General features: G+C 37.3%; 1 protein-coding gene across 12 annotated transcripts; it reads left to right on the top strand.

Moving 5' to 3' along the window:
* The first annotated feature begins 585 nt into the window (after nt 1-585).
* LOC148867119 (putative leucine-rich repeat receptor-like serine/threonine-protein kinase At3g14840) lies at nt 586-27927 on the top strand. 12 transcript variants are annotated; one of them, XM_088978831.1, is made up of 24 exons: nt 586-1089; nt 1245-1428; nt 9118-9189; nt 9311-9379; nt 9474-9545; nt 9626-9697; nt 9806-9877; nt 10000-10071; nt 10175-10246; nt 10369-10440; nt 10541-10612; nt 12286-12357; nt 12465-12530; nt 12678-12746; nt 13126-13161; nt 13328-13374; nt 21621-21994; nt 22071-22269; nt 22881-23027; nt 25934-26052; nt 26162-26372; nt 26488-26725; nt 27071-27221; nt 27301-27927. In XM_088978831.1, exons 1-24 carry the CDS (start codon nt 981-983, stop codon nt 27676-27678), a joined length of 3045 nt encoding a protein of 1014 aa, XP_088834957.1. In that variant the 5' UTR covers nt 586-980; the 3' UTR covers nt 27679-27927. The 12 variants fall into 12 exon arrangements, 11 of the variants coding, with proteins under 11 accessions (XP_088834957.1, XP_088834958.1, XP_088834966.1 ...); XM_088978830.1 differs by having other exon boundaries at nt 730-1089; nt 25922-26052; XM_088978833.1 differs by having other exon boundaries at nt 806-1089; nt 1204-1428; nt 25922-26052.

Here is a 27927-nt window from a genome sequence, read left to right as displayed (position 1 = left end):
ATGGTCGGGTCGGGCTTGGGCTCGGGCCTTAAAAAAATCCGTTAATACAGAGTGAAAGCCCAGCCTGGCCCAGCCCATGAACAGGTCTAATACCAGTTAATTGGTTATAAATTTTTTCGATATAACGTCTTTCTCATTGAACGATCTGCCGGTCAAGGATCTGGTTCATGGGTTGAGCGGTCCAATTGTTCAAACTAAACGAATGACCCATTCTAACAAAAAAAAAATAAAAATTAAAAAATAACCAAAACCATTATACGGTTCGGATTGGACAGTTTGACCGCCTGAATCAGGGATATAATGACCAAATCAACGATTTTTTTGCAAAATAAGGTTCTAGGTAAAACGGAACCGATCATCTGAATGATTCCCGGCTTTCCATTCCGGTCCGATTTTGAAAAACATGCACAAAACTCGTCCTACCGTCCTCACAATATTTCAGCCATATCCATCGGAAAATCCTCCCATGAATGAAAATATGCAAATAGGGAGATGTTTCCAATGGATGGCTGCAAATGGTGTGAGGAGTGAAGAAGATGTTTAAGTCACTTGATTATATATAAAATCCTAATGGTCAGAATATGTGGACTTTTTGAGAGAGGCGTGAGAAACCCGGTTTCATGTTCTACCCGTCAATGAATTAGTGGATGCCCAGAATCAATGTGAAGAGACGTACAGCCGCCGAAAATGACGAGACTTCACATTTTTCTCCGAATCGGTAGCCTAAGCTTGCATGGAATCAGTCATCAAGAGTCGGTCGACACTCGACAGTGGGTATAGAAAAAAAGTAGGGGTAAAGCAATCCGAGGTTGGCTGATTGCCTGTGATTGTTGTAGGACCCGAATCCGCACCACAAAAATCCCACCAGATTTCCTCTTTCTGCTTCTCTGCAATTAGCTCCCGTCAGGACTCGGGAAGATCATCCTTTACTCTGGTTCTTGGGCATGTCCGAGGGAGAAGATTTCGAAACCTGACGAGACATGGCAAGTTCATCCATGATTTGGGTTATTGGATTCAGTCTCTTGTTATTGCCAGCGTTCAGATTCGGAGCCGCTCAGCCTAGTGCCGCCACCCTCGTGTCTGATGAAGGTAAGATCACACTTCTTCTACTCACCGTTTGATTATATTCAGAGAGGGAGAGATGTTCTTAATTAGTTTCTTGGAGCTTTTGTTCTGATTTTGGGTTTTGAATAATCTTCGAAGGCTCGAAGCTATCTCTCTGTGTTTGTTTATATGTATGACAGTGGTGGCTCTGAGGGAAATAGCGAAGAGGTTGGGGAAGAGGGAGTGGGATTTCAGCGTGGATCCATGTAGCGGCCAATCGGGATGGACGACGCCTGGGGCGCCGTATACACAGCAGAACACCGTCGCCTGCGGTTGTTCCTTCGCCAACAAGTACAACACTACCAGCTGCCATGTCACTAGAATGTATGTCTTTCCATCTTTTTATCTTATCCTGGAGTTCAAATATGGTATATTAATTACTAATATTCAAATTCAGATTTCAACTAATCAGTTAAAAAAAAGTTCACTGGTTCGAGGGAATAGGACCGTGGAGTCAGAATACCGGAATGGGAACGAGTAGTCCCATTCCGCCGTTTAGTTTTTTTTTATTTTTTTTTTGACAAGAAACCCCTCCAATCCAACCTACGATTGAGTTGTTATGAAAAAGGAACCTCCGTACAATTCCTTGTCGTTGCCGCCGCCCCCCTCTTCCTCCTTCCTCCAAATCAGCTACCACTCTTCTTGTTATCTGCGTTATCTGCTCGAGCTTTTGCTTCTACTTCTGATCTGTTCCTTTTGCAACTGCAACTCATCTGCTCGAGCTTTTCTTGCTCTCTACATCGTTTACTCGAGCTTTTGCTTCTGCTCCCTCTGCAACTGCAATTCATCTATTCGAGCTTTTCTTACTGTTTGTATCGTCTCCCTTCCCATTCCAAACAGATGCAATGCAGCACAGGTATTAGAAGAAACATATATTAGAGAGAGAGAAGTTGTGTAAGATGAGTGTGCTTTATGTGTCAATGTGCGTATGAAGAAAAGCTCACTCTTGTAAGAAGGCTACTCTATTCTTCTGGGTTTAGTGTCTTCATTACTTCTGTTGGAGAAGATGGAGTCACTGTAACTTTGGAGGAGAAGTTCTGAGGCGCGTCTGAAGGCACTATCTTTAGAATGTTATTTACCCCTACTCAGTTGTACTGAGTTTGCTATTGGGTTACAGGCAAATTCGTTCCCAGGATACAATAGAGCCTTGGGCGAGAATCTGCAACCAGCAAAGTTGAAGAGTCTCCAAAGAAACCTTCTATGAGACTGTAGCAAATCGGACTGAGAGAGAGAGAGAGAGATAGTAAATTTCGAAAATGTGTTTCTAAGGCGCGTCTGAAGACACTGTCTTTAGAATGTTATTTGCCCCTACTCAGTTGTACTGAGTTTGCTGTTGGGTTACAGGCAAATTCGTTCCCAGGATACAATAGAGCCTTGGGCGAGAATCTGCAACCAGCAAAGTTGAAGAGTCTCCAAAGAAACCTTCTATGAGACTATAGCAGATCGGACTGAGAGAGAGAGAGAGATAGTAAATTTCGAAATTGTGTTTTGGAATCTGATTCATGCTCCTTAAATAATTTGTGAAGAGGTATGAAGAAAATGTAGGTGCTGGTTTAGAGAAGGCACCTTGAACAGTCACAATTTCAAACATTGTGACTGTTTAAAAGGTGGTTAACAGTTGGTGACTGTTAATTTTGAATTGTGCCTCTTGATCACACCCGATCGAATCATGACCATTGATTTCATCAACGGTGATCAATGGTCATCAACGCACCAAACCAGAGCCACCCATCGCGAGCCACGCGAGTGCGAGCAAAGTGCGCCTCATTGCGCCGCACACACGCGTGCGCGCACGCGCGTTGCATGGTATCGAATCCCCATACTCTCCTCTACTAATTCTAAGGAGTGTAAATCAACTCTTATTGAAATACTGAAAACAAAACTTATAATTTTCCAATGTGGGACAAGTTCAAAACTGGGTTTTTGTAAGAGAAAAACTGATTTTTTCAACCAAGTGTGCAGGTGCAGTTTCTCATGTAATTGACCAATCAAACCCATTGGATTTAATCTCTTATGAGATTAAAATCCAACAACTTCAGTATCCACCTGCTCTTTTTTTTTTTAGTGAGATTGCCCCACCCAAATCCCTATGTTACATGCATCCCGAGCTTCCCCACAAAGTGGGCCTCTGTTCTACTCGTTTCACCCATTTTTAAAAGATTAGAAAATACAAAATAATAAAGTGGGCCTCTGTTCTGCTCGTTTCATCCACTTTTAAAAGATTAGAAAAACTAAGATAATAGAAATTGTTGTAATTTCTGCATTTTTTATATAAAATTTTTACTTTTTTTTTTGTAATTTCTACAAATTTTGAGTATTTTCATGCATTTTTTTATTTTTTTATAAAATTATTATAATTTCTATATTTTTCTTGCAAAATTTTTGCATTTTTTGGTATTTTCATGCATTTTCTAATTTCTTTTTTATTTTTATTAGAGGCAAAATTAAAAATCATGGTTGATTTCGATTCCAACCTCTTCATGAAGCAAGCATCATCAATCAGAATCTAATTCCGATTCCTGTCTGAACCAAACAGGTAAGGGGAATAGACCATTCCGATTCCGATTCCGACCACGAACCAAATGGACCCTTAATAAGGATGGTGTCTTCCCAACATGGGCAATACTAATTAAATTTACAAGCATTCCCTATTTAACAACTCAAACATCGTGGGGTCTCACTTTTATGGTGAATCTAGTCTCATCATGGTGAAATATGCGTTATAGTCAACCTAGTTAGGGTGTTGGAATGATTTCAAATCAGATGAAGGTTCAAAATATCGATATGTCTGATACACAAGTAGGGGCGTATTGGGTCATATCGGTATTTTGTTATATATATATATATATATATATATATATATATATATATATATATATATATATATATATATATATATATATATATATATATATATTTGAAAACCACTTAAGGGGGTCAATTTAAGGTTTTTTCACAGTCAGAGCCCTGATACACCCCTTGTAGGAGAGTATTGGGAAACTCCCAAAATGATACATATTGGCCAATACAGGCCGATACATGTCGATACCTTGAACCTTGGATCAGGCATCAAGTGCATATAAATTGAGATTTGGTCAACACAAAGTGTTCCTTACAACAGGCTCCTGAAACATCCCACAAAGTGTTCCTTAGCAGTGACAATGATAGGGGAGGAAAAACAGGGAAGGTGAGGTTGAAGGAGAGAGAGAGAACTCCAACCAAATGCATTGACATCATTCAATTGTTGAACTCGTTGTTGATTGATCGAAGATAAAATCAGGCTCTGTGTGAATATAAATAGAGAAATTTCTCTCTCGTTCTTGCTTATTGCCCGCCTCCACCACTGCCTGTTTCTTCCACTGTCAATCATCTGCGCTGCCAACCAAGGAAAACATATGCACAATAAAAGTAGAGACCTCTGCTGGAGGACCTGAGGAAGAAGAAAAAATAATGGGTTAAAGATGCTTCTGCAACTTGAACAAAAATGCTTTGATTTCTATAGGAGAAAGGCAAATAAAGCTTGCAATCGTTCTTTTGTTGTGAGCATTATTGTAGTAAATAGAACTAGCGGAGGGACCCTGCTTCACAGGGGCTGGAATGGAATGCCGACCTAGTCTTTGGCCAAAAACTGTTGAATCGGTCAATGATTCATTGACTCGAGTAGTCGAACCATCGACCCATTGACCCGTTCAATGGTTTTTGGCCATTTTTTTTTATTTTTTTCATTGGGAACCATTCAAGCAACCGGTTCCGTTTTATCCTAATTTCAGTCCCTAGCCAAAAATTGTTAAATCGATCAATAACCCATTGACCCAGGCGGTTGAACCGTTGACTTGTTCAATGGTTTTTGGTCTTTTTTTTTATATTTTTGTTGTCAGAATAGGCCATCCGTTTGAACCAAACAATCGAACCATTGACCTAAAAATTGGTAGCTAGAACGGTTTTGTCTTTAGGTCATATGAGTCACATGCTCGAATACGTATGGTACTACTTAATGGACCTCAGACACTCAAATTTTTGCCTGTAATTTCTTTGTTAGAACAAGTTGTCTGTATTTTTTTTTTAATTGGGTATCATCTAGGCAGCCATTTATGTTTTACCCCAATCCCAGTCCTTGGCCAAAAACCGTTGAATCAGTCAACGACCCATTGACTCGAGTGGTCGAAACGTTAACCCGTTGACCCATTCAATGGTTTTTTGGCCTTTTTTTTTAATTTTTTGTTGTTAGAACGGGTCATCTATTCAAACTGGATGGTCGAACCGTCAACCCAAAAACCGATGGCCATAATGGTTCCATTTTCGAGTCGTATGAGTCATACGCCCGAATGACATAACATGTATGGTACTACTTAATGGACCTCACACTCAATTTTTTGCTTGTAATTTTTGTTATCAGAATGGATCGTTCGTTTGAATCAGACGATCAAATTGTCGACCCGAAAACCGGTGGCCAGAATGGTTCCATAATTTTTTTCTTATAAACTTTTGTTGTCAGAACAGGCTATCCGTTCGAATCGAACAATCAAACTGTCGACCCAAAAACCAGTGGCCATAACGATTCTGTTTTCGGGTTGTATGAGTTACACACTCGAATGACATAACCCGTATGATACTATTTAATGGACCTCACAAACTCAATTTTTTGCCTATAATTTTTGTTGTCAGAACGACCGTTCGTTCGAATCGTCGACCTAAAAATCGGTGGCTAGAATGGTTCCTTAATTTTATGCTTGTAATTTTTGTTGTCAGAACGGACCATTTGTTCGAACAAGACAGTCGAACTGTTGGTTGTTAGAACGTTATTAACAACATTTATCAATAATAGTAAGTAATTATACTATTTAATTAAATAACCATTAATGATAGTTTTAATAATATTATTTAGTTATTTTTAATATAAAAGTAAATATTAAATTTATTAATAAAATTTATTAACAATATTGGTTAAATTAATAATTACCAAAATTAAATTAAATTAACAATATTTATCAATAGTAGTAATTATAATATTTTATTAAATAATCAATAACAATACTTTTAATAACATTTTAATTATTTTTAATATAACAATAATAATAATCTTTATTAAATTTATTAATAGTATTTATTAATAACAATATTTATAATTTTAATTTAAAGTAAAATTAAAGTAAATATCTATTTATTAACAATGTTTATAATAACAATAATTATTAATTATAATCACTAATTATATATTTATTAACTTACTGTAATAATCACTAGTTTATAACAGTATTTATAATTTTAAAGTAAATACTAGTTATTAACAATATTTATAATAACAGTAATTAATAATTACATCTTTGTTAAATTACTGTAATAATCAGTAATTTATAACAGTATTTATAATTTTAAAGTAAATATCTAGTAATTAACAATATTTATAATAATAGTAATTATTAGTTATAATCACTATTATTAAATTACTGTAATAATCGGTAACAGTAATTACTGTTATTTATAATAGTAATTAATAACTGTTATAATAATAATAGTAATTTAAATAACAGTAATTTATAACAGTAATTACTGTTATTGTAATTAATAAGATAGGGGTGGTCTCACGTGGTAATGCGCGAGTAGATTCCATTTGTGCATGGAGAGCATTCCATTTCCTTCAATTCCAGAGACGAGGTAGCTCTCTCCCTCACTTCCCCTTCGTCTACTACAGCAACCACGGTAGCTGCCGCCACGCCATAACCACCACCACCATGGGCTGGCTATCGCAGGAGGGAGGGCTGAACCACCCTTAAATAGTCAGTTTCTTTCCCATCTATCTTGATCATGTAGAGGGGGGAGGCTCTTGCGGAAGCCCTGCTCACCTGTTACAGTATTTCACCACCGTCACAGCAACCACCGTAGTTGCCACCACCACCACCATGGACTGGGAATCTCAGGAGGGAGGGCGGCACTACCGCCATAACCACCACCTCGAACGCATAATACACTTCCTCCGCATCAAAGATGAAGATAGGATTGAAAACTGAGTTTTTCCTCATAAAGCCACTACTAAATCCCACCCCATCCCATGGCCCACTTCGATATTGAACATCTCCTGACTCTCCACCCTTGCGTAGGAGCAGCTGAGGAAGACCACGAATATCTAGTTTGTAAGTGAAATCTCCCGTGGAAGGGTCCTCTACGGTCTTCCAGAATGTTAAGTACCAGCTATCGCCAGTTTTAAAGTTCAATCCTAACTTCATTCCTGGCATCAATGTACCGGACGGATAATCAAAGCTCTGCCATAAATAGCTTTCTGAATCATCACCACTCTCAACTCTTAGAACAAGATTTTCAGAGTCTAAGAGATGTGCAATTGGGATCTTGGCTGCTCTGGACGAAATCGAGGACCATACAATGCTCCCTGTCTTGTTGAGGAGTACAAGATTTCCATCATCTCCGATCTTTAGAACTCCGAAGGAATCTGTAAGTGGCGGGTTGTCTCTGTTTGCAACCTAAACTATTGTAGGAAGAGGGATGTTCTTGTACCATATCCCCAAGTAACGGTTCCTGGAGTTGCCAGGACTGAAGAATCCAAGTTCAAGGGTTTGACCTGCGGAAACAAGGGTTTGATCACCTGTAATAGTTTGGTTTAGAGCTATGGTGTCGACTGCTATCGAGATATTTGACAGGAAACAAAGAACACTGTAGCAAAATATTAACAAGGGAAGACCCTTCAACTCCATTGGTGCTCGTTCTCAAACAGCGAACAAGTTTGTATGGCTGAATCTTGTTTATAACCAGCAACATCCCAGTAGCTGCCGTATATAATAGAGTAGATGGGAGCTTTAGTGCGGCAAGTGGCGCTTCAATCGTTAAATCCGCACAGTGAACAGGCGTACCTTCCCACGGTCACACACTTCAATCGTCCCCTCCTAGAGCGTCATCAAAAGTCACGCTCTCCGGTCTCTCTCAACCTCCGTTCTCAGACCTCCCTCTCCGCTCTCCGGTCTTTCAGTAAATTATTTAGTTTTGATTGGACTCCATGGAAACACAGTATAGGATTCCTTTTCATGTTTAAGTTGTTTTATTTTGAAAATTTAAAGAAGCATAAAAAGTAAAATAGTTTTTTGTCTTTCTATTAACGGGTGCTGTCAGAAAGTATTAGTCAATTGTTAAAAAAAAATAAGGGTATCCTTAGTCAATTTTTTAGACAATTAGCTAAAATCACAAGGATAATTTAAAAAGTTTACCCTTTGATTCATTGGTTTTTTTTTTTATTTTTTATATTTATAATATATATTATAAAGAAAATACAAAATAAATACTATACTGGTAGTTTCGATTAATCATTAATTTTTCATATTGATTAACCGAAATCAAACGGATACCTTTAAATCAAAATCAAACCAACCAATTTGGTTAATCAGTATTTTACGGCACTGAGGTTCGATCGTAAGAATAAGGAGAATGGGTGGTAGAAGATTCCAATCTGACGTGGAATGTAGCTCCGTCATCTTAATAGGGACAAGGGTAAGAGGTGACAACATTCCATAAGGGCATTCTGGTAAATTAACGTAACGACTTGATTCACCAAGAAAAGCTTGTGAATAGACTAAAATTCGTGTTGGTATAAGCAAAGCATTAAAAAACTAAACTCTGAAAGCCTATACGCAATTTAATTCATCCATGTATTGCTGGGCTCCAATTTGTAGCCTCAGTGGATAATACTCTCTCATTAAACACTGCAATTAGCATGATCAAACATTCAATGGCTTCACTTCAAGTCCAGCAACAAAATATTCACCTCAGTAGAGCCCTGTTACGCCATTGATGCAATTGTTCGTTCATTGCCATCTTAAACTCTTAGAAATAGATGCCAAAGGAAATGGGAACCCTTAATATTAAACAGCGGATAACTGTATAGATTGGCTTTAATGTGGGTTTCTTTCATGTCTTTGATTTCCTTGTTCTTCAGATTTTTTTTTTTTTTTTTTTTTTGAGTTTATGGGCAGTTTCTCATGTCTAAACCTCCTTTGATTCGGATTGCAGACTCCTCAAGTCTCAGGGTCTACAAGGAGTGCTCCCGCCAGAGTTGGTTAAGCTCCCATACCTGCAAGAAATGTAAGAGCTTCCCATATCCCCCACTCTTCATTGAAGCCTTTTCTCCACCTGAAATCCCTTAGTTGCCAATTTCAGTATTAGCTAGCTTAACTGCAAACTCATTTCTGTCTCTCTTTTGCAGTGATCTCACCTTCAATTACCTTAGTGGTACCATTCCTCCAGGATGGGGTTCTATGCGGTTAGAGATCATGTAAGCCTTCCATTCGCTTCTTATCACATTGATGGTGTACTTCAGCAACTACCTTTCTTTCTTGTCTAAAATTAATCAAATGGTGTTACTGCAGCTCGATTTTTGGAAATCGTGTGTCGGGATCAATCCCGAAAGAACTAGGGAGTATGACAACTCTCAGAGAACTGTAAGTTTTGTTTTCTCCTTCCGTGCTTCAATCTGTTTAATTATTCAACTTTATTTATACAATGTAGTTCGAATTTTCAGGATCCTGGAGGCTAATCGCATGTCTGGAGTTCTTCCACCAGAGCTTGGGAATCTAATCAACTTAGAGAGACTGTATGGCCTTTCCGTCATTATGCATTCTTTATGGAATCTTAGAATTAATAGGGTTTTCTAAAATTTCCATATTAAAAGGTTTGATCATGTCTCTTTGTATCCTTCAAGTGTAATTTCCTCGAACAATTTCACGGGGCAGTTTCCAGAAAGACTCTCTGCACTGGCCAATTTGAAGGACTTGTAGGTTTCTATAAAATTTTGACAACTTTCATTTTCATGTCTAGAGCTTTTATTTTTCCTCTTTTTCCTTCTCAAAACTCTTTTTTGTTTTACCATTCTTATTTTACTTTGATACACTGCAGTCGGATAAATGATAACAAATTCAGTGGAAAGATTCCGGGCATTATAGGGAACTGGACAAAACTTACGAGATTGTAAGAGTTTCTGCATTCAAAGTCTGATTACCATTTAAAAATTTGGAATTCAAGGAAGGTTCTTCCATACTCATTTACGTAACTGATATTTGCTTAACAACAGAGAAATGCAAGCAAGTGGTTTTGAAGGACCCATCCCTTCAGAGGTTTCTCTTTTAGCAAACTTGACTAATCTGTGAGTTGAAAGCTGCCTTGCATCACATTCTTTTAGACAGTTCGTAGTAAATTGCACTTTCTCATTTAATCTTTAGCTGACCAATTTATGGTAGTTATTCTGAGTGAAATTTTCATAACCAGGAGGATCAGTGATATAAATGGACCAGAAGCATCATTTCCGCCATTAAATGAGATGAAAAGCCTGAAGACATTGTGAGTTGAGATATTTAACAGCTCTCAGAATCTATTGGAAGTAAGACTATCTGTAACATTTGGTTGTTTTAACTGGTACTCGTTTGATTTCTTACTATAGGATATTAAGGAGTTGCAACCTTGCTGGAGAATTACCTCCATATATTGGGGGAATAACAAACCTATTTACATTGTATGTCCTCTCTCTGTCTCTCTCTATCTATCTATCTATCATTCATGGGAAGAAAGTGTGAAGTTTTTAAGATAAGTGGTCAATAGGGTTATTACCCAATGCTTGTCCACTTGTCCCAGCTATCTGGGATATTGGGAGGGGACTGGATATGGACCTAGCGTTTTACACAATTTTTTCGCAAAACTTTTTAATGTACACAATTAATATGAAAAAGAAAATCGATACTACAATATAAATAGACAATTTATTTGCACTACCAATGTCCCCTCCTCTTGCAAAAACTCAGGAAGACCAAATAAAGAAACAACAAGATAAAAATGAAGATCCACATAAACATATAAACAAACTTAAGCAAGATATAGCGTAAAACATGGAAGCTGTGGCTTGAAAATAATGAAAAGGATAGGTCGTCTTCAAACTAAATAGCAAATTCTCCTTTTAGACAACAAACTTTACAAAAGCAGGGATAAGCTTCTAACCTTCAAGTTATTGTATAAGATTTTATATACATAAGTTGCCCTTTAAAAAGCAAACTCATGCCCCCTATAATCTGCTGTCAGTGATTACAGAAATGATGGCATTGGAAGCCTGCTGACCCTTATAGGAATTTGTCCAACAAATAAGCAGCCTCTCCATCATTCCGATAACTGCTTCTTTCAAATATTTGCTCCCTTTAAAGTGTGTTTGCTTTCAAGCTGTTCTTCTTGTGAACAGTATTGCTCATACCAGACTGATCAACATACAACCAATGGAACAATCTTTTACAAGATGTTGCCCCTTTTTCTGAATCCTATTGACATCCAGGAAGACATAAGAGTGTTTAGGTCCCTTGGAATCACCCATAGTTTTCCAAATAATTTTAAGAAGTGTATCCAGCTTCTCTGATTGAAATTGCATTGAACCAATTCCTCCTCTTCACCACAAAGACAGCAAAGGTTTTCCAACATCATTCCTTCGGAATATAGGTGATTAATAGTGAGAATCCTATCCAGAAGTGCAATCCAAAGTAAAAAAGGGATCTTTGAACTTTGAAGGCATCTTGAATTTCCAGATCCATGGCATTTAGCACCTCTTGACTCTACCAGTTTGTTAAAAAAAAGAACTCAGAGAAACAGTCCAAATTTCTGCATTTTACCTCATCTATTAACTTCTTCAAGAAGTGATAACAGCTCCTGGAACTCATAGTCATGCAGTTTTTCTATTTTAACTTCTAAGAAGAATCTTTGAGATTATAATTTATCTTCTTGTTGTGTTGTATTATTCTCAAATCAACTCAATTCAATCGTTAATCCTAACAATTAGGGGTTGGCTACATGAATCCTTTCTTGCCATTCATGTCTCTCAAGAGCCATGTTTCCTGGTAAATTATAATTCCTTAAATCATTTTTTACTAATTTGGTCCATGTTTACTTCCACCAGTTCATAACTTCAGAATTTTTTGTTCTTTCTTTTTTCGACATACAAAAGTTTGTCTTTACTCTTCAGCACGTCTGTTTCTTTTACAAGCATTTGATTCATACCAAAAGGATGGAATAATAGTTAATGATAAATATGCTAGTTCTTTTTTTTTTTCAAATTTTCAGCAAACGGTAAACATTGATGAAAATCAAGTGGTTAGAAAAGTTTGTTGTACCAAACCTGTTTCTTATTCTAGTTTCCCTGTTTTTCTACAGAGATCTCAGTTTTAACAAGCTAACGGGGCAAGTTAATAGCAGCTTTAACAGACTTTCGGAAGTAGATTATGTGTATGTTATCTAATATTATAGCTATAGTTTGTTTTATAAGAAATTCATAGAGGGACTTTTAATTGGTTAGTGCTCAGTTAAACATCATTGATATGGATTTTGGTCAGGATTCTAACTGCAAACTTACTGGATGGTCCTGTGCCTAAGCAGATGCTAGATAATGGAAGATACATGTAAATTCATCTTTTCAAGAATTTGGTTATTTTACCAAATAATTTTTTTCATCATCATTTGTTATTGTTGCTATTAATTTATTATTTCTATTTTTATTACTGCTATCAATTTTGTGTGATAGTTGCTCTAATTTCTTTTCTATGCAGTGATCTCTCCTACAATAAGAACTTTACAATAGACAGCTCAATCATACCAGATTGTCAAGAAAGGGGCATGTAAGAAAACTTTGTAATGCTAGGTTATTTATAGTTCTAAATATTGTGATGAAATATTTCCATAACTAAGAGACAAGTCTCTATTTTTCTCAATAATGGAAAGAGATTCATTAACAGAAAAAGGGGTGTTTACAGAACAGGTAAAGATATTTCAGTAAAGAAAGAACAAAAACCAAAAAGTACAACGTCATCACTGGTTATCATGTATGAGGTTTAAAGTTAACAAAAAATCTACTCCAGAAAACAAATCATCCAGATCTTTGAATTCAAGATGTGTAATCAGTCATTTCATGGTTAATGAATAAATGTTGAAAATACTATTGTTTAGATGTTTTCCTGAAAAAAATCTTTATGTTTCACTCTATATTATGTCCTGCAGAAACTTATTCAGGAGCTCTATTTCTAGAAACAACTCGTAAGTTTCTTCTTTCTTTGGAATTGCATTTTAAGTTTTGATTTTGGTCAGAATGACCAGTGCACAATGTGTTTTCTACTTTGATTTGTCTGTTTGTTACATGGAAAATCATCACCAAGTATGATATTATGAAGCTAACTTGATCTTGACCTGGTCTTGGATCTAGAAATGGAGTTCTTCCATGCTTGCAAAGCTCTCAATGTCCACAAAAAAGTATGTTCTTTTGAAAGTAAAAAGTGTTTGTTGTTTTTATGCGGTTTTCTTTTTTTCTTTCTTCAGTTATTTGTTCTTGATGTTAATATTCTACATTTTCTTTCCAATAAGTTAATATCAAATTTAGCATAATTTGTAGACCCATGCAACTGATATTTAAGAACCAAACCATTTTAAAGATCAATTACCAATTTCAAGCAAAATAACATGAACAATTTCAAGAAAGAAAGCATTAATTATGTCACAACATAGAGATTTCAGCATTAAGGGGAAGGCAAAGAAAAATGGATAAGAAGAAAGCAATTGGTAAAGAAATATACAAGCAGTTGGCCCAACCTTTAATTTTATAAATAAATTTATTCATAATGACAAAAATGTTTTTGTGACATGTAATTAGGGTTTAAAATGTTGGTGTCAGTGGAAATATTGGTTATCCAAATATAGGAAGCTTGTTGGAAATGCTGGATTTTTCCTAGTGGAAATACTGATATGATAGAAGCATTGTGAAATATGTGACAATATGAAATAACATTTTATGAAGTGATAAAAGAAGTATAGTTATACCTTTTTAAATTATTATCTTGTTCCAAACATCAAACAAAGCTAAGAAACTAAGGTTAATAGATAAAATAATATGCTGTGAAGTTGTCTTGTAAACTTCAACAGTCAAAATCTACATGATAAAGTATGTTTAAGAAAAAATTATACTCATACAAAGTTCCAATTATTCTAATTATGACCAAATAATCTATTATACAAAATATAACTAAGATTTAACTTTATGTTTAAAATGAATTTTGAACTGGCCTAAAGTGGTAATCATGCACACTAGTGGGTAATAATACCGTTACTCCACATATCTACAAAATTGTCACTAACTTATGTATAAAACCATTTGTTCTACTTTGGTAATAATTGTGAGTCAAAGGAGTTCCCCTTGTAACAATCCATTTTCACTTGGTCTAACTTTCAGGAAATCTCAACATATTTAATGAAGCTTGGGAGAATCTTTGGAAGGGTTTGGTGACAAAAACGAAAAGCCTTACATAGGGTTAAATCTGATTATTGTCCTATGTTGTTAGGCCAGTAACTTTAGGGGCTGGACCTATACCGTTTAGATTATTCTAATAATAAACAAATAATATATTATACAAAATATAACTGAGAATTAAAATTATGTCTAAAAAGAATTTTGAACTGGCTTAAAGTGGAAATCATGTGCACTAGAGGGTAACAATACTACTAGTCCACATATCTACAATATTGTCACTAACTTATGTATAATACCATCTCTTGTACTTTGTTAATAATTGTGAGTTAAATGGAGTTCCTCTTGTTACAAGCCATTTTTACTTGGTCTAACCTTCAGGAAATCCCAACCTATTTGAAATTGGATAGATTTCTCTTAAATGGAGCTTGGGAGAATCTTTGGAGGGGTTTGGTGACAAAAGCCTTACCTAGGGTTACCTTTGATCGTTGTCCTATATTTTAGGCCATGAACTTTTATAGGTTGGACCTATGCCATTTAGATTTGAGAATATGTGGCTGACACACTCGAGCTTTGTATAGAAGGTTGGGGAATGATGGCGTGAAGAGTTGAGGGGAGTGAAGTGGAAAGGAGTTTGGTTCCATAAAATACTGAAATTGTTGAGACCCAAAATAAAAGAATGGAATAGAGATCATTTTGGGAGATTATAGGAGCAAAAGTCCTCTTTACTTTCTCGCATTGAGGTTTTGGATGAGAAGGAATCTCAAAGAATCATGAATGAGTAGGAAAGAGAGCTGAGAAAGGAGCTGGAAGTTCTCTATAGTGAGGAATCTCCTAGATGCAAAAGTCTAGGCATAGATGGATTAAGGAAGGTGATGGAATACTAAATACTTTCATGTAGTGGCTAATGGGAGACAGAGGAAAAACTTTGTGGCTAAATTAGAGATTGATGGAGAAGTGATCTCCTCTCAAGAAGAGACAACAAAGCTTTTTGTAGATCATTTCAAGTTAATATTGAGAAGAACTCTAAATCCCAGTGAGATTGGAAGGATGAGATCAGCCTAGATTGGATGAGACAACTTTGAGTTGTCTGGAAAGGAATTTTAAAGAAGAGGAAATTAGACAAGAAGTGTTTTATGTGGATTGTTGGGAAATAATCAAGGAGGATTTGGTTGAAGTTTTCAAGGAATTTGAAGAGAGACATAAAATCAACCATAGAGTTAATGCCACTTTCGTAGCCCTTGTTCTTAAAAAGGTTGATGCTAAATGATGGTGCGCGATCTGGAAGCTCCTAGCTGGAAGATTACCTAGACATTCGCGTAGCGAGTTGGATCAAGCTACAAGACAAAGGATTAGAGAACCCGGGGTGGATAACCCAACAAGGTCACTCCGATGCTTAAGTTAGTATTATACTCTGGTTGCGAGCTGAAAGCTTGAATGCAAGTAAGCTAGTGAGCAAGTAATCGCGTGTACCCGAGTCTTGGGGGTTGATACCCTTATATAGCTGGGCTGTCGTGGGTCTCATGAAATGTTCCCGGGGTCTTCGGCCCGAGCCGTAGGGGTCCATTTTGCTCAGGAAGGCGGGAACCACACTAATTGATAGGGGTTACCATTTCCCTCCGATTCGGACAAGATGAAGTTAAACCTAACGGTTACGTGGCATGATCCCGAAAGGTTCAGAGATAGCTGGCTGGCTCCTAGGAATCTTCTGTGTTGCTTGATTAGCCTTAGTCATCCGAGGTGCCCAGAGCTTGGTGCCATCCGAGGTGGCTGGGATTCCGAAGTAACTAAAATCGCCAAGGTGACCGTGGTGCTGAGTCATCATCCAGCTAGTGGGCTACATCCACGTGTCCTCTGTTTATCAGGTCGGGCCAAATCACCCCTCATCACTAAACACCCTAAAGACTACAAGCCTATTAGTTCGGTGACTAGCATTTATAAACTTTTGGCAAGGGTGATGCCTTTGAGGATCAAATTGGTCCTATTGTCCCTCATTAATCAAGCTCAAGTAGCTTTTGTACAAGGTAGATGTTTTCTTCTAGGAAAAAGAGAAGAAGAGAGGAAGAAGAGAGAAGGAAGAAGAAGAGAAGGAGGGAAGAGAGACTATTTCAAGAGCCAAAAACCTTACTGGCAGCTACCAGCTCTATATTCATATCAATGAGATTAAAATTAAAAAGTAAGAAATTACATATTTGCCTTTGGCAGCACACCTCTTGAACTAAGCTTTGGCATCATCATAATTCTTCCATTCTATAGGGTCCGTTTTGCTCAGGAAGGCGGGAACCACACTAATTGATAGGGGTTACCATTTCCCTCCGATTCGGACAAGATGAAGTTAAACCTAACGGTTACGTGGCATGATCCCGAAAGGTTCAGAGATAGCTGGCTGGCTCCTAGGAATCTTCTGTGTTGCTTGATTAGCCTTAGTCATCCGAGGTGCCCAGAGCTTGGTGCCATCCGAGGTGGCTGGGATTCCGAAGTAACTAAAATCGCCAAGGTGACCGTGGTGCTGAGTCATCATCCAGCTAGTGGGCTACATCCACGTGTCCTCTGTTTATCAGGTCGGGCCAAATCACCCCTCATCACTAAACACCCTAAAGACTACAAGCCTATTAGTTCGGTGACTAGCATTTATAAACTTTTGGCAAGGGTGATGCCTTTGAGGATCAAATTGGTCCTATTGTCCCTCATTAATCAAGCTCAAGTAGCTTTTGTACAAGGTAGATGTTTTCTTCTAGGAAAAAGAGAAGAAGAGAGGAAGAAGAGAGAAGGAAGAAGAAGAGAAGGAGGGAAGAGAGACTATTTCAAGAGCCAAAAACCTTACTGGCAGCTACCAGCTCTATATTCATATCAATGAGATTAAAATTAAAAAGTAAGAAATTACATATTTGCCTTTGGCAGCACACCTCTTGAACTAAGCTTTGGCATCATCATAATTCTTCCATTCTATAGTTTGGTAGTGATCCAACTCCCTCCAAACCGAGGTAAGAGCTGAATAATATTCTGAAAAACTACGGTCACCCTGTTGGCCTGTTTACAGGTTGAGGACTCAGCCTTAACTGATAAATCTTTGCATAGTGTCTCTGCTCAGAATAGGTTATTTCGGCTTGTTCCCATATCTCATTTGCAGTCTCTGCCTGTATAAAATTCCTCTTTACACCTGGTTCCATGTCTACAAGGAGCCGAGACATCACCATAATGTTCTCCTGGTCCCACCTATCATGTTCAGCTGTCCCACTCTTAGGTTCTTTCACTTTCCCATTTATGTATCCAGCTTTTCCCCTAGCTGTAACATATAATTTCACACCTTGAGCCCACTCTACGTAGTTCAGACTATTCAAAGGGGTGATTGGCATCGGCAAAAATATATTTATCAGCACCCATACCAGCTGTACCATGGGTTGATGTAACCCTAAATAAGCTGAATCTTCAGCTGCCATATTAAGTAGGTTATACAAGTCATTAAAGAACCACTGATGTACCCAGAAATATGTCTTCACCCTATTTCTACCACCCAACACACAAGTAGGGCACAAAACTCACACCAATCTGCCTCCTATAATGGAACACCACTGCTGAAACACACTACCAGCAACTAACAGACAAAAATTTCAATCTTCAATCATCATTAGACCACACAAGGCACACACCACTAAAGGACAGAACATACCAGCACATACTTGTCACTAAGGAGTCACAACTCCTGTACAGCACCTGTACGAGGTTGAACATAACAAAAAGCAGTCTTCACAGCGTCGGCTGTAAACAATTAGGGTTTCCTTGGTGTTACGACCAAGGAAGAACCCAGAGAAAAAAAATCAAACTATTCTGACCAGTCTGAATGAGTCGTTTCACTTCACAGTTCAGGAAATAAAAAAACTGATGAGAAGAGATGTGGTTCTGAGAACAGAGAATCCTCCTATTGCCCAGGAAGTCTCTCTGATACTATTTGTGCATCTTACTACTGCTGAATGCAATGAATGTGATATATACCCAGAGATAGATTTTCCTCTAATTTATCATCAGTGTAATCAACATTATAGAAGGTAAAAACCTCAAGCTAATATGATGCATTAAAACAGAAGGGATGTTCTAGAATGTACATTTAAATGTCTTGATATTCAAAAAATTTCCCATCTTTGTGGTTGATAATGGAAGGCATTAACTGGCTAACAACTATAATTGCAAATGTAATATAGGTTAAGATTAAATACATAAGCTTATTGACCATTTTTCTACTTGGAGATATAATTTCTGAGGTGGTTTCTGTTGTTCAAGTTGCAAACCTTCAAGTTAAAAATGCTTTCACAGCGGTCTTGCCAAAATGGAAAGAAAGAAAGAAAGAAGGAAAGAAAAAAAAACTAGCAGGGAAAAATAAATAAAGAACCAGAGCAAGGAGGAAGACAATGTTTAATCTTACTGCCCAAAACCACCTTGAGAATGTCATCTCACCAAGCCTGTGATGGGACAATGGAGTTTTACCGCTCAAGGAAGAAGTATTTTTGAACCTGCATAATATTACTGCATCACCAAACTTATAAAAACGTTTCGTGTGTGACTGTTTAGCCCATAGATGGGCTTTTTGGTAATTTTTCTTACCATACTATTCTCCTCTAGGGAATGTGCCTAGAAAGTTCCTTAATACAAATTCCCTCCTGTAGGTAAAATATGAAAGAATAAAATGGCAAAATATTGGGCTGAGAGCAGCCACTTTTGTGCAAAAAATGCTGGAGTTTAGGTCCTTATCTAGTACACCCCTTCCAAGACCCTGTATAGCTGTGAAGCCTGGGGTGTACATTGGTAATGACCCAATTTTATAACGCAAATAAATAATCTAAATAGCTCTATTTGGGAACATAGCCCCATGAAAAGTTGGTTAGGCTCTCACCCAAAGGCAGGTAGATACTGTGAGAGAGATGAAAGATAATCCACTCTATTATGTTGGGTTGGTTATATTCAATTAGGTGTACCATATTCTACCTTGCTAAATGCTTCTTCTACCTAGTGTTCCTCTCTTTTTGGTTTATCCCATCCTTCCTAAGAGATACTACCCATCGGAGAACTAGAGGACAGATCCCCATCCTAAATCTTGCAATTGAAATCTTTTAGGCCCTAATGGAATTACAAGTTAAAAATCTTCTTTTCCACATTGACATTTTGAGGTACAAGAGAAGAATCAAAACTTTCTTTGCTGTTTTCACCTCTTAACCCTGTAAGGCAATATATTGTATTGATCAAAGAAACCAAAATATAAAATCAGCCCATGTAAACTGAGAAGCTGTATGGTGGTGTTATACAAAATAAACCAACAAAAACTGTACAATTAAGAAACCAACATAAAAAAAAAAAGAACTAGGATGGATCCCCTGAAAAGGTTTTTTTGTTGAGGTTCTAACAAGCCCAGGAATGAAAAATGGATTGGCAAGTAGAAGAAAACCAAACAAAAAATGCAAACAAAGAACACAAAGCACACTCATATCGATTTACGTGGTTCGGCTTATAGTCTATGTCCATGGGCATCAGAAGAGAAAAAAATCTACTATCAGCAGTGGGATACAGTTATAGTGTTCACAGAAACTGGATTTTGTCCTCAAAATTGTTCTCACACCATTGTCATAGCACTTCATCTGTGCATTGAGAACTACTTCCCATGTACGGCTGCAAACGTTGTGAGGACCAAATCTGATCTCGTGTTCACAACCTCTCACCAAAACCCTAGCTCCCAATACACCCGAAGTTCACACTCCCATGTTTCTCACACATGCTCTTATTCTCTTTCTTGGACCCCCAAGACACAAGTTGACATTTTGTGCAAGGTACAACGCTACTTATATGAAAAAACCCCTAAATCAGATTGATCCCCACTACCTGTCAAGGAATTATCTTTCTTCTCCTGCAAGATCATACTTGTGAGATTTATCAATTTATCAAAAAAAAAGATCATACTTGTGAGTCCAGAGATTAGCGATCCCAACATCAGCGAGTCCCAGCTGCAAGATTAGCCTGCGAATCCAGGTTACCATGAGTACAAAGGACTAGTGAGTCTAGAAGAGCCCCATGAGATCTAGATGATCCATGAGATCAGATAAGCCGCGAGGTCTGATATATTGCAAGATCCACTTGTTTGCGACTCTGGACACTAGTGAACCCCACTTGTCTCTGTGAGTCCATACCTCTTCTTCCATCATAAACCACTATGAAATTTTGCCTTGGGGTTCTCTCAACCTTTCTCAGGTTGGGTCATGGAGTGGATCTCAACTAGAATTCAAGGTACCAACACAACAGTTTTTGTATACTTAACCATAAACATAGATGACCTCTTAGATTGCTTGACCCTATTCTATGGTTTTTCATGCATCTAAATATAGCACTCAAACTCTGGGGAGCCTGATACACTGGATCACTAAGTTATAATATCCTCTTTGGTTTATATTTTCAAATGGATTTCTAGGAGAAGAAAAGATAATGTAAACATCTGATGGAACTGTTAACCTCTGGTTGTTTGTATTCCCCAGTGTATAGCCTCTGGTTGTGCATGGGTCTTTTCTTTTTTTTCTTAATGAATCATTACTTTACCTCTTCAAAAAAAACAAAAAATGTTAGCCCCTGACCACTACATTATGGAGCTCAAAAAACTTTTGGACTCCTCCTAGGATATTCAGTCACGACTATGCTTTGGATTTTTATACATGTATCATTTACCTTATTTGGATGCTATCTTTCATATTGTCTTCCCCTTCCCCATCTCCTTAACCCCCCCAACCCTTATTTTGTTGTTGTCTTTCATCTTGTCTTCCCTCATTTTGGAAGCCTAGGTAATTGTACCTACTAATTCCCTTTCATCTTCAATATAATTTTCATGTAATCAATCAAAAATAGGAAAAAAGGAAGGATATATATCCTGAGTTCAATGGCTGGAAATTTCCACCGCAAAAAAGGGGAAAGTAAGAATCCAGCACACTTTTTCTTGAAAGACACACTTGAAGGGACATTCATAGGTGGTAGGACAGATTAAAATAGAGAATATTGATATAGGAAAATACCTCTTCTCTAGAAGGGACATATTCATACATGTGAAAAAACGTCACTATTATTTTGAACAAGCTATTGCCAAAATATACATGAAATCTTCTGTCATATGCTTTTACTTAACCATCAGCTTTTAATTGGACTATGCTAGGCCCAGTTACAATTTTAACTATGTTATCTTTTCTTGGTTTTGTCCAGTTAGTTCTAATCCACTGTTTCTTGGTGCTAGAATTGTATGAGCTCCATATAAATTGTGGTGGAAAAGAATCAGAATTTAATGGTAGTAAATATGAAGCTGACGAAGACGTTGGTGGACCTGCAAAATACTTGCCTGTTAACAATTGGGCATTTAGCAGCACTGGTAGCTTCACAGACAATGACAATCCTAAAGATACCTTTATAGTAACAAATACCTCTGCACTGTTAATGAATAATGCTTTGTTATACACAACGGCACGCATTTCTCCCATCTCTCTCACTTATGTAGTATACTGTCTTCTGACTGGGAGTTACACTGTGAGCCTTCATTTTGCGGAGATCATGTTTACTAGTGATAGAAACTATACAGGCCTTGCAAGGCGTGTATTCGATACATATATTCAGGTAAACCATGTTGTTTAGTTATGAACTTTCAAAAGATTATAGAAGTCAGGTTTAACTAAGATTAAACATAATGCAGGAAAAGTTGGTGTTGAAGGATTTCAATATAGTAGACGAAGCAGGTGGAGCTGGGAAGGCAGTTGTGAAGAAATTTCGCACAGTGAATGTAACACATGACACTTTAGAAATCCGCTTGTATTGGGCTGGAAGAGGGACAACAAGAATCCCTTCTCCAGGAATCTATGGTCCTCTCATATCAGCCATCTCTGTGGTGCCTAGTAAGTTTACTTTGAAGAACCTCCTAATGTTTTGTTTTGAGTAAGTTCACTTTGAAGAACCTCCTAGTTTATAGTCAATATTAAAAGGTAGGGGCCATGGCTTAGTGTAATAGTAAAATCTCAAGCTGATAAGAATGAGACTGTGGGTTCAAGTTTGTGAGAGGACATTTGTGTGGGAAAAAAAATGCCAAAGGTTAGGTATGTATCCAAACCACCCTGCTCAAGACCTCAGATAGCAGGGATCACATTGGGTAATGGAATTTTTTATAGTCAACATTAAAAAGGCAGGAAAATGGCATTAAAATACAAAAGTTGTGGATACACTTCTGTTTATCAAATGTCAAAAAGAATTTTGAAAAATATTCAAGAAACGTGGACCTTTCAAAAAGAGTGACTTGTTAGGATGTATGAATTTGACATTAATCTTTCCTTTAAGGCTGTTTCCCTATCATTTGTATTTATTCTCTCTTTCTTTCTCAGTTTAATGGAAGACTTTCTTTTGGAAATTGTTTTTCCTGTATGCTGTTGTGCTAATTGTTATGTATCATACATTATTTGAACAATCATCTAATTCAATTAGCATGAATTTCGATATTGTTTACTCAATACAGATTTCAAGCCTCCTTCGGAAGGTAGAAAGAAGATATCTGCAGGTACTGTGGCTGGAATTGTGGTTTCCATAGCAGGGCTTATTTTCTTTGTTCTGGGTTTCCTTTGGTGGAGAGGCTATCTGGGTCACAAAAACACAATGGATCAAGGTGAGAGCAACTAGCAATATATATTCATCTATTTTTGTCCCTTTTTGTTGTTAGGTGGGTGGGGATGACTGGTAAGAGGAGGGGGAGGGAAACATCAATGGTGTTAGGGTCGACTGTATAGGGGTAGTTTGGTCTTTTTACTTATGTTTAGTATGACGTGTAATATTAAATTAAGTGATGTGTCTCATACTTAAGTAGGGGCACAAGAGTCAATTTGTTTTTTATAGAGAAATCTATAAATATAACCTGGTCGACTAGAGGGGTGATTTTCTCTCTAGGTTGAACCAGTCTTTCTTCTTTCTCTTCTCTTCTCTCTTCTCCTCTCTTCCTCTCTCTTCTCTTCTTCTCTTTATCTCTTTCCTTTCTCTTTTATTCTGAAACTGAAAGATATACAGGTCTGAACTTTATCATGGTATCAGAGACAAGTTAAATTAGTTCAGATCTGTATAGTCTTCTGCTCACCCTAGTTTAGTAGTTTGCAGATTTCTCTTAGATCTCTTGGAGTTTGACAAAAAGGCTGAAAAGGAGTGGTTGTTTTTTTCCTCTGGAGGTTTTAATGCCTCCGATTGATTGTGCTGTGGTGGTTTCAAGTGACTGGTAGAAAACCCTCTAATCGATGGATCAAAGAGGGCTGCTACAGTAGTTTTGTGGTCTTACAGTTTTGAGGTTGACTTGTGTGGTTCAAATAAGTGGATTGTATGAGGATATAATGCGAAGCAATGTCTGGTGTGCTGAAGACCTAGTATCAGAAGTGTGAAGTGTTGGTGTGATGTTTTTATTTTTATTCATTTTTGTTGTGTGTGGTGCCAAAAGTGGAGAACAGTGGTGATTACCATTGCTGAAACCTGTGACACTGAATGTTTCAGCAGTGGTCAGTCATAGGAGTGGAACAGTGGTGGTCATTCAGCTGTAGGAGTGGAACAGTGGTGACCATTCAACCGTAGGAGTGTAGTGTGGTGATCATTTGTAAGCCATGGGAGACAGCAGTAAGCATATGTTTGTTATGATTCCCCCTGATTACTTGAATGTGCAAATGACCTTCATCAAACTGAATGGAGAGAATTACGTGCCTTGGGCTAAATCTATTGAAGTTTTTCTCAAAGCTAAGAAAAAAGTCAAGCATGTGAGAGAAGACAAACCTTTAGTTGATTCTCCGGAGTACAGTGATTGGGAACAAGAAGATGCACAGATTATGACTTGGTTATGAAACAACATGGAACCTAAGATTAGTGTGAATTTCATGTTCTTAGACACAGCCAAGGAGATTTGGAATCATGCAAAAAAACTTTATTCAGGATAGGACAACACCACTAGAGTATACCAGCTCTATTAAGAGTACTTTAATTTGCAACAGGGTAATCAAAGTCTTAAGGAGTACTATGCTATTCTGAGGAATCTTAGGAATGAGTTGAATGTGTAATTGTGTATCACCCCCATACATCTGATGTCAAAATTCAGCAACAACAAAGAGAGCAACTTGATATGACCAGATTTTTAGTGGGATTGAAGTCTAAATATGAACCGTGAGAGCACAGATACTAGGTGGGTCTGCCCTTTTATCCCTTGAAGTGGTGTTTGCCCATCTATAGAGGATTTCCATTCGACCTATAGAGAACCCCACCATATTTGATAGGTCTGCTTTTGTAGTGGCAAGAGGGGGGGGGGGGGGAGGTTGTGGTAGTAAAGGAGGAACTCATCAGGTTCAGCCAGGTTGTGGTGGTGGTGGTGGACCCATGTACGGTCGTGGTGGTGGTGGACACATGTACAGTCATGGTAGTGGGCGAGTTGTAGGTCGAGATTCAGGGGAGCTCATGGTAGAAGATGCAGTAATGGTCTGAGAGATGGGGTACTCGATTGACACTCCAATGAAGCTTTATTGTGACAACCAAGCTACAACATCTCCTCCAATCCAGTTTTTCATGAGAGAACAAAGCATATACAAGTTGATTGTCACTTTGTGAGAGAGAAGGTTCTTAGTGGAGTGAACAAATCTTCTATTTGTTAACACTTTGGTGAACAAATCTTCTATTTGTTAACATATCCTGTGTTAACACTTTGGTGAACAAATCTTCTATTTTTTTCCTAGTACAGCATATGTTAACACAGGAAGTCAATGGGAAGATTTGTTCACCAAAGTGTTGAGTCGGACAAGAGTGGACTACATATGTAACAAGCTGGAATTATATGATATACACTTACCAGCTTGAGGGGGAGTGCTAGTGTCGGATATGGGGGCAATTTGGTCTTTTCACTTATGTTTAGTATGAGGTGTAATGTTAAATTAAGTGATGTGTCCCATACTTAAGTAGGGGCACAAGAGTCAATTTGTTTTTTATAGAGAAACCTATAAATATAACCTGGTCGACTAGAGAGGGGTGATTTTTCTTTCAGGTTGAACCAGTCTTTCTTCTTTCTCTTCTCTCTTCTCCTCTCATTCTCTCTCTTCTCTTCTCTTTCTCTCTTTCCTTCCTCTTTATTCTGCAACTGAAAGATATACTGGTCTGAACTTTATCAAATGGAAACTCATATACTTCACTGATATCATCACGATAAGTGAGAATGTACAGTAGAAAGAACTACTCTTCTAGAAAGGTTTGGCAATTTGACCTTTGGTGTTTTCCTGAACTTTTGTCCATCTATTTCATATATTTCTTCACATTTTTCTTGAAATTCTTTGGATTTAGTTTCTCCTTTTTAGAACATGTTTTTGGATTTCATACTATTCCGATAAAAGATGAAGGAATATATAAATGCATTTCTTACTTTTGGACATTCTGTCTTTTTCAAGACATGATTTCACAATATCATGATTTGGACTGTTCTGGTGTACATGCAAGTTTGTAGGCAGATAGCATTTTTTAGTTTATTAAGAGACATATAATATCTATTATTAGCTCCTTGGACAGATATGACTGGTCTAGACCTACATACTGGTTTCTTTACCTTAAGACAAATTAAGGCTGCCACAAACAATTTTGATGCTCCAAACAAGATAGGAGAAGGTGGTTTTGGAACTGTTTATAAGGTATTCTAAAAAATAAAAAGTTACACTGATCTAATTCTCTGTCATGAAATGTATTCATTTCTTCTGTCTGAATTTTGCATACAATAAACTTAACTTCCTACACATGTAGGGTCTTCTATCCGATGGCACCATGATAGCAGTTAAGCAGCTTTCTTCAAAATCAAAACAAGGAAGTCGTGAATTTGTGAATGAGATTGGCATTATTTCTGCTCTCCAACACCCTCACCTTGTAAAGCTTTATGGATGTTGTGTGGAAGGAAATCAGCTATTGCTAATTTATGAGTACATGGAAAATAACAGTCTTGCTCATGTTTTATTTGGTAACTAAGCGTCATTCTCTTAATTGCTTTTTTTTTTTACTTTTGTATTGGGAATTGGTAGGTTCTGTTTCTAAAAGATTACTTTTCTAATATGTTTTGCTCTGATAATATGAAGGGCCAGAAGAATGTCAATTAAAATTGGATTGGCAAACAAGGCACAAAATATGTGTTGGAATAGCTAAAGGCTTAGCTTATCTACATGAAGAATCAAGATTGAAGATTGTTCATAGGGACATCAAGGCTACCAATGTATTGCTTGATAAAGATCTTCACCCTAAAATATCTGACTTTGGGTTGGCTAAGCTTGACCCAGAAGAGAAGACTCACTTAAGCACTCGAGTAGCTGGAACCTAGTGAGACTCCACATTTTACATAAAATGTCATAATTTATTGTTTATGGTACTGTTTTGTCTTCTTGGTGAATAGGGAAAAAATATTATATTACTCCTATGAAACTTGAAGACTATGTTCATTTGAAGAGATTCCTGAATTTCTCTGAACTATATTTGATCTTTTGAGAATCGCAATTGTAGCATTCCTTACTGGTTTAAAGTTGCATAGAAAATACTTTTCCAGAAATAAAAGTAAAACTTTTATGGGAACCATTGTATGGTAGAACGGTAGAAGCCACATTACTTATCTCTTGAATGTAGTTATGATCTTGGTAGGGGATAATATATGTTAGTCTGGAATTTCAGTGGATATATAGCACCAGAATATGCAATGAGGGGTCGTTTGACAGATAAAGCAGATGTTTATAGCTTTGGAGTTGTTGCCTTGGAAATTGTCAGTGGGAGAAGCAATACTAGTTTTTTAGGAAAGGAGGAATGTGATTATCTTCTTGATTGGGTACTTGTACTTTCCTCTTTTTTTTTTTCTATTGTTTCATATAAACAAATTTTCATGATTTATTGCCTTGTTTTTTTAGGTCCTCATTCTGAAAGAGAAGGGAAATTTGATGGATCTAGTAGATCCAAGGTTGGGACCTGAATTCAACAATGAAGAGGTTATGACAATGATTAATGTTGCTCTTCTATGCACAAATGTGTCTGCATCACTTAGGCCTACCATGTCTACTGTGGTGAAAATGCTTGAAGGACAGACTACAGTGCAGGAATTTGTTTTAGATACAAGTATCTCCAGTCATGATTTGAACTCTGATGCTGTGAGGGATCATTATCAACAGAGTGAAGATGAAAGCGTCAGTGAGACTGATATGTATAGCCTGTTGATAGGTGAGCCGCAAACTAGTAAGTCTTCCACAGCGCCCTATCATCTCTTCCCAACCAGACCGGGATCTGGCTAACTGAACGACAGAATGGAGTAGTTGTATAGCTCCTGGATTGTTTTTCTAAAATGTATATGTTGTGCAGTTGTATTTACATTCTTCATTTTTTTCTACAAAGATCAAACACTTGGGATTCTGTGGAATATGAGTGTACGGAAGTTCGAGGAAGTTTTATCGTAACCTCGTCAATGTAACTTTTGTCAAATCAAGATAAATGTATGGTGGAACAAATAAATCAAGAGTTTGTCATTGTTTTGATTATTAAAA

Source organism: Nelumbo lutea, chromosome 3, assembly GCF_056320005.1.
Source record: "Nelumbo lutea isolate HS-2025 chromosome 3, American lotus-T2T, whole genome shotgun sequence".
NCBI classification, from domain to species: Eukaryota; Viridiplantae; Streptophyta; class Magnoliopsida; order Proteales; family Nelumbonaceae; genus Nelumbo; species Nelumbo lutea.
Note: the sequence above shows the minus strand (reverse complement) of the source record. Positions and strands in the feature narration are given on the sequence as shown.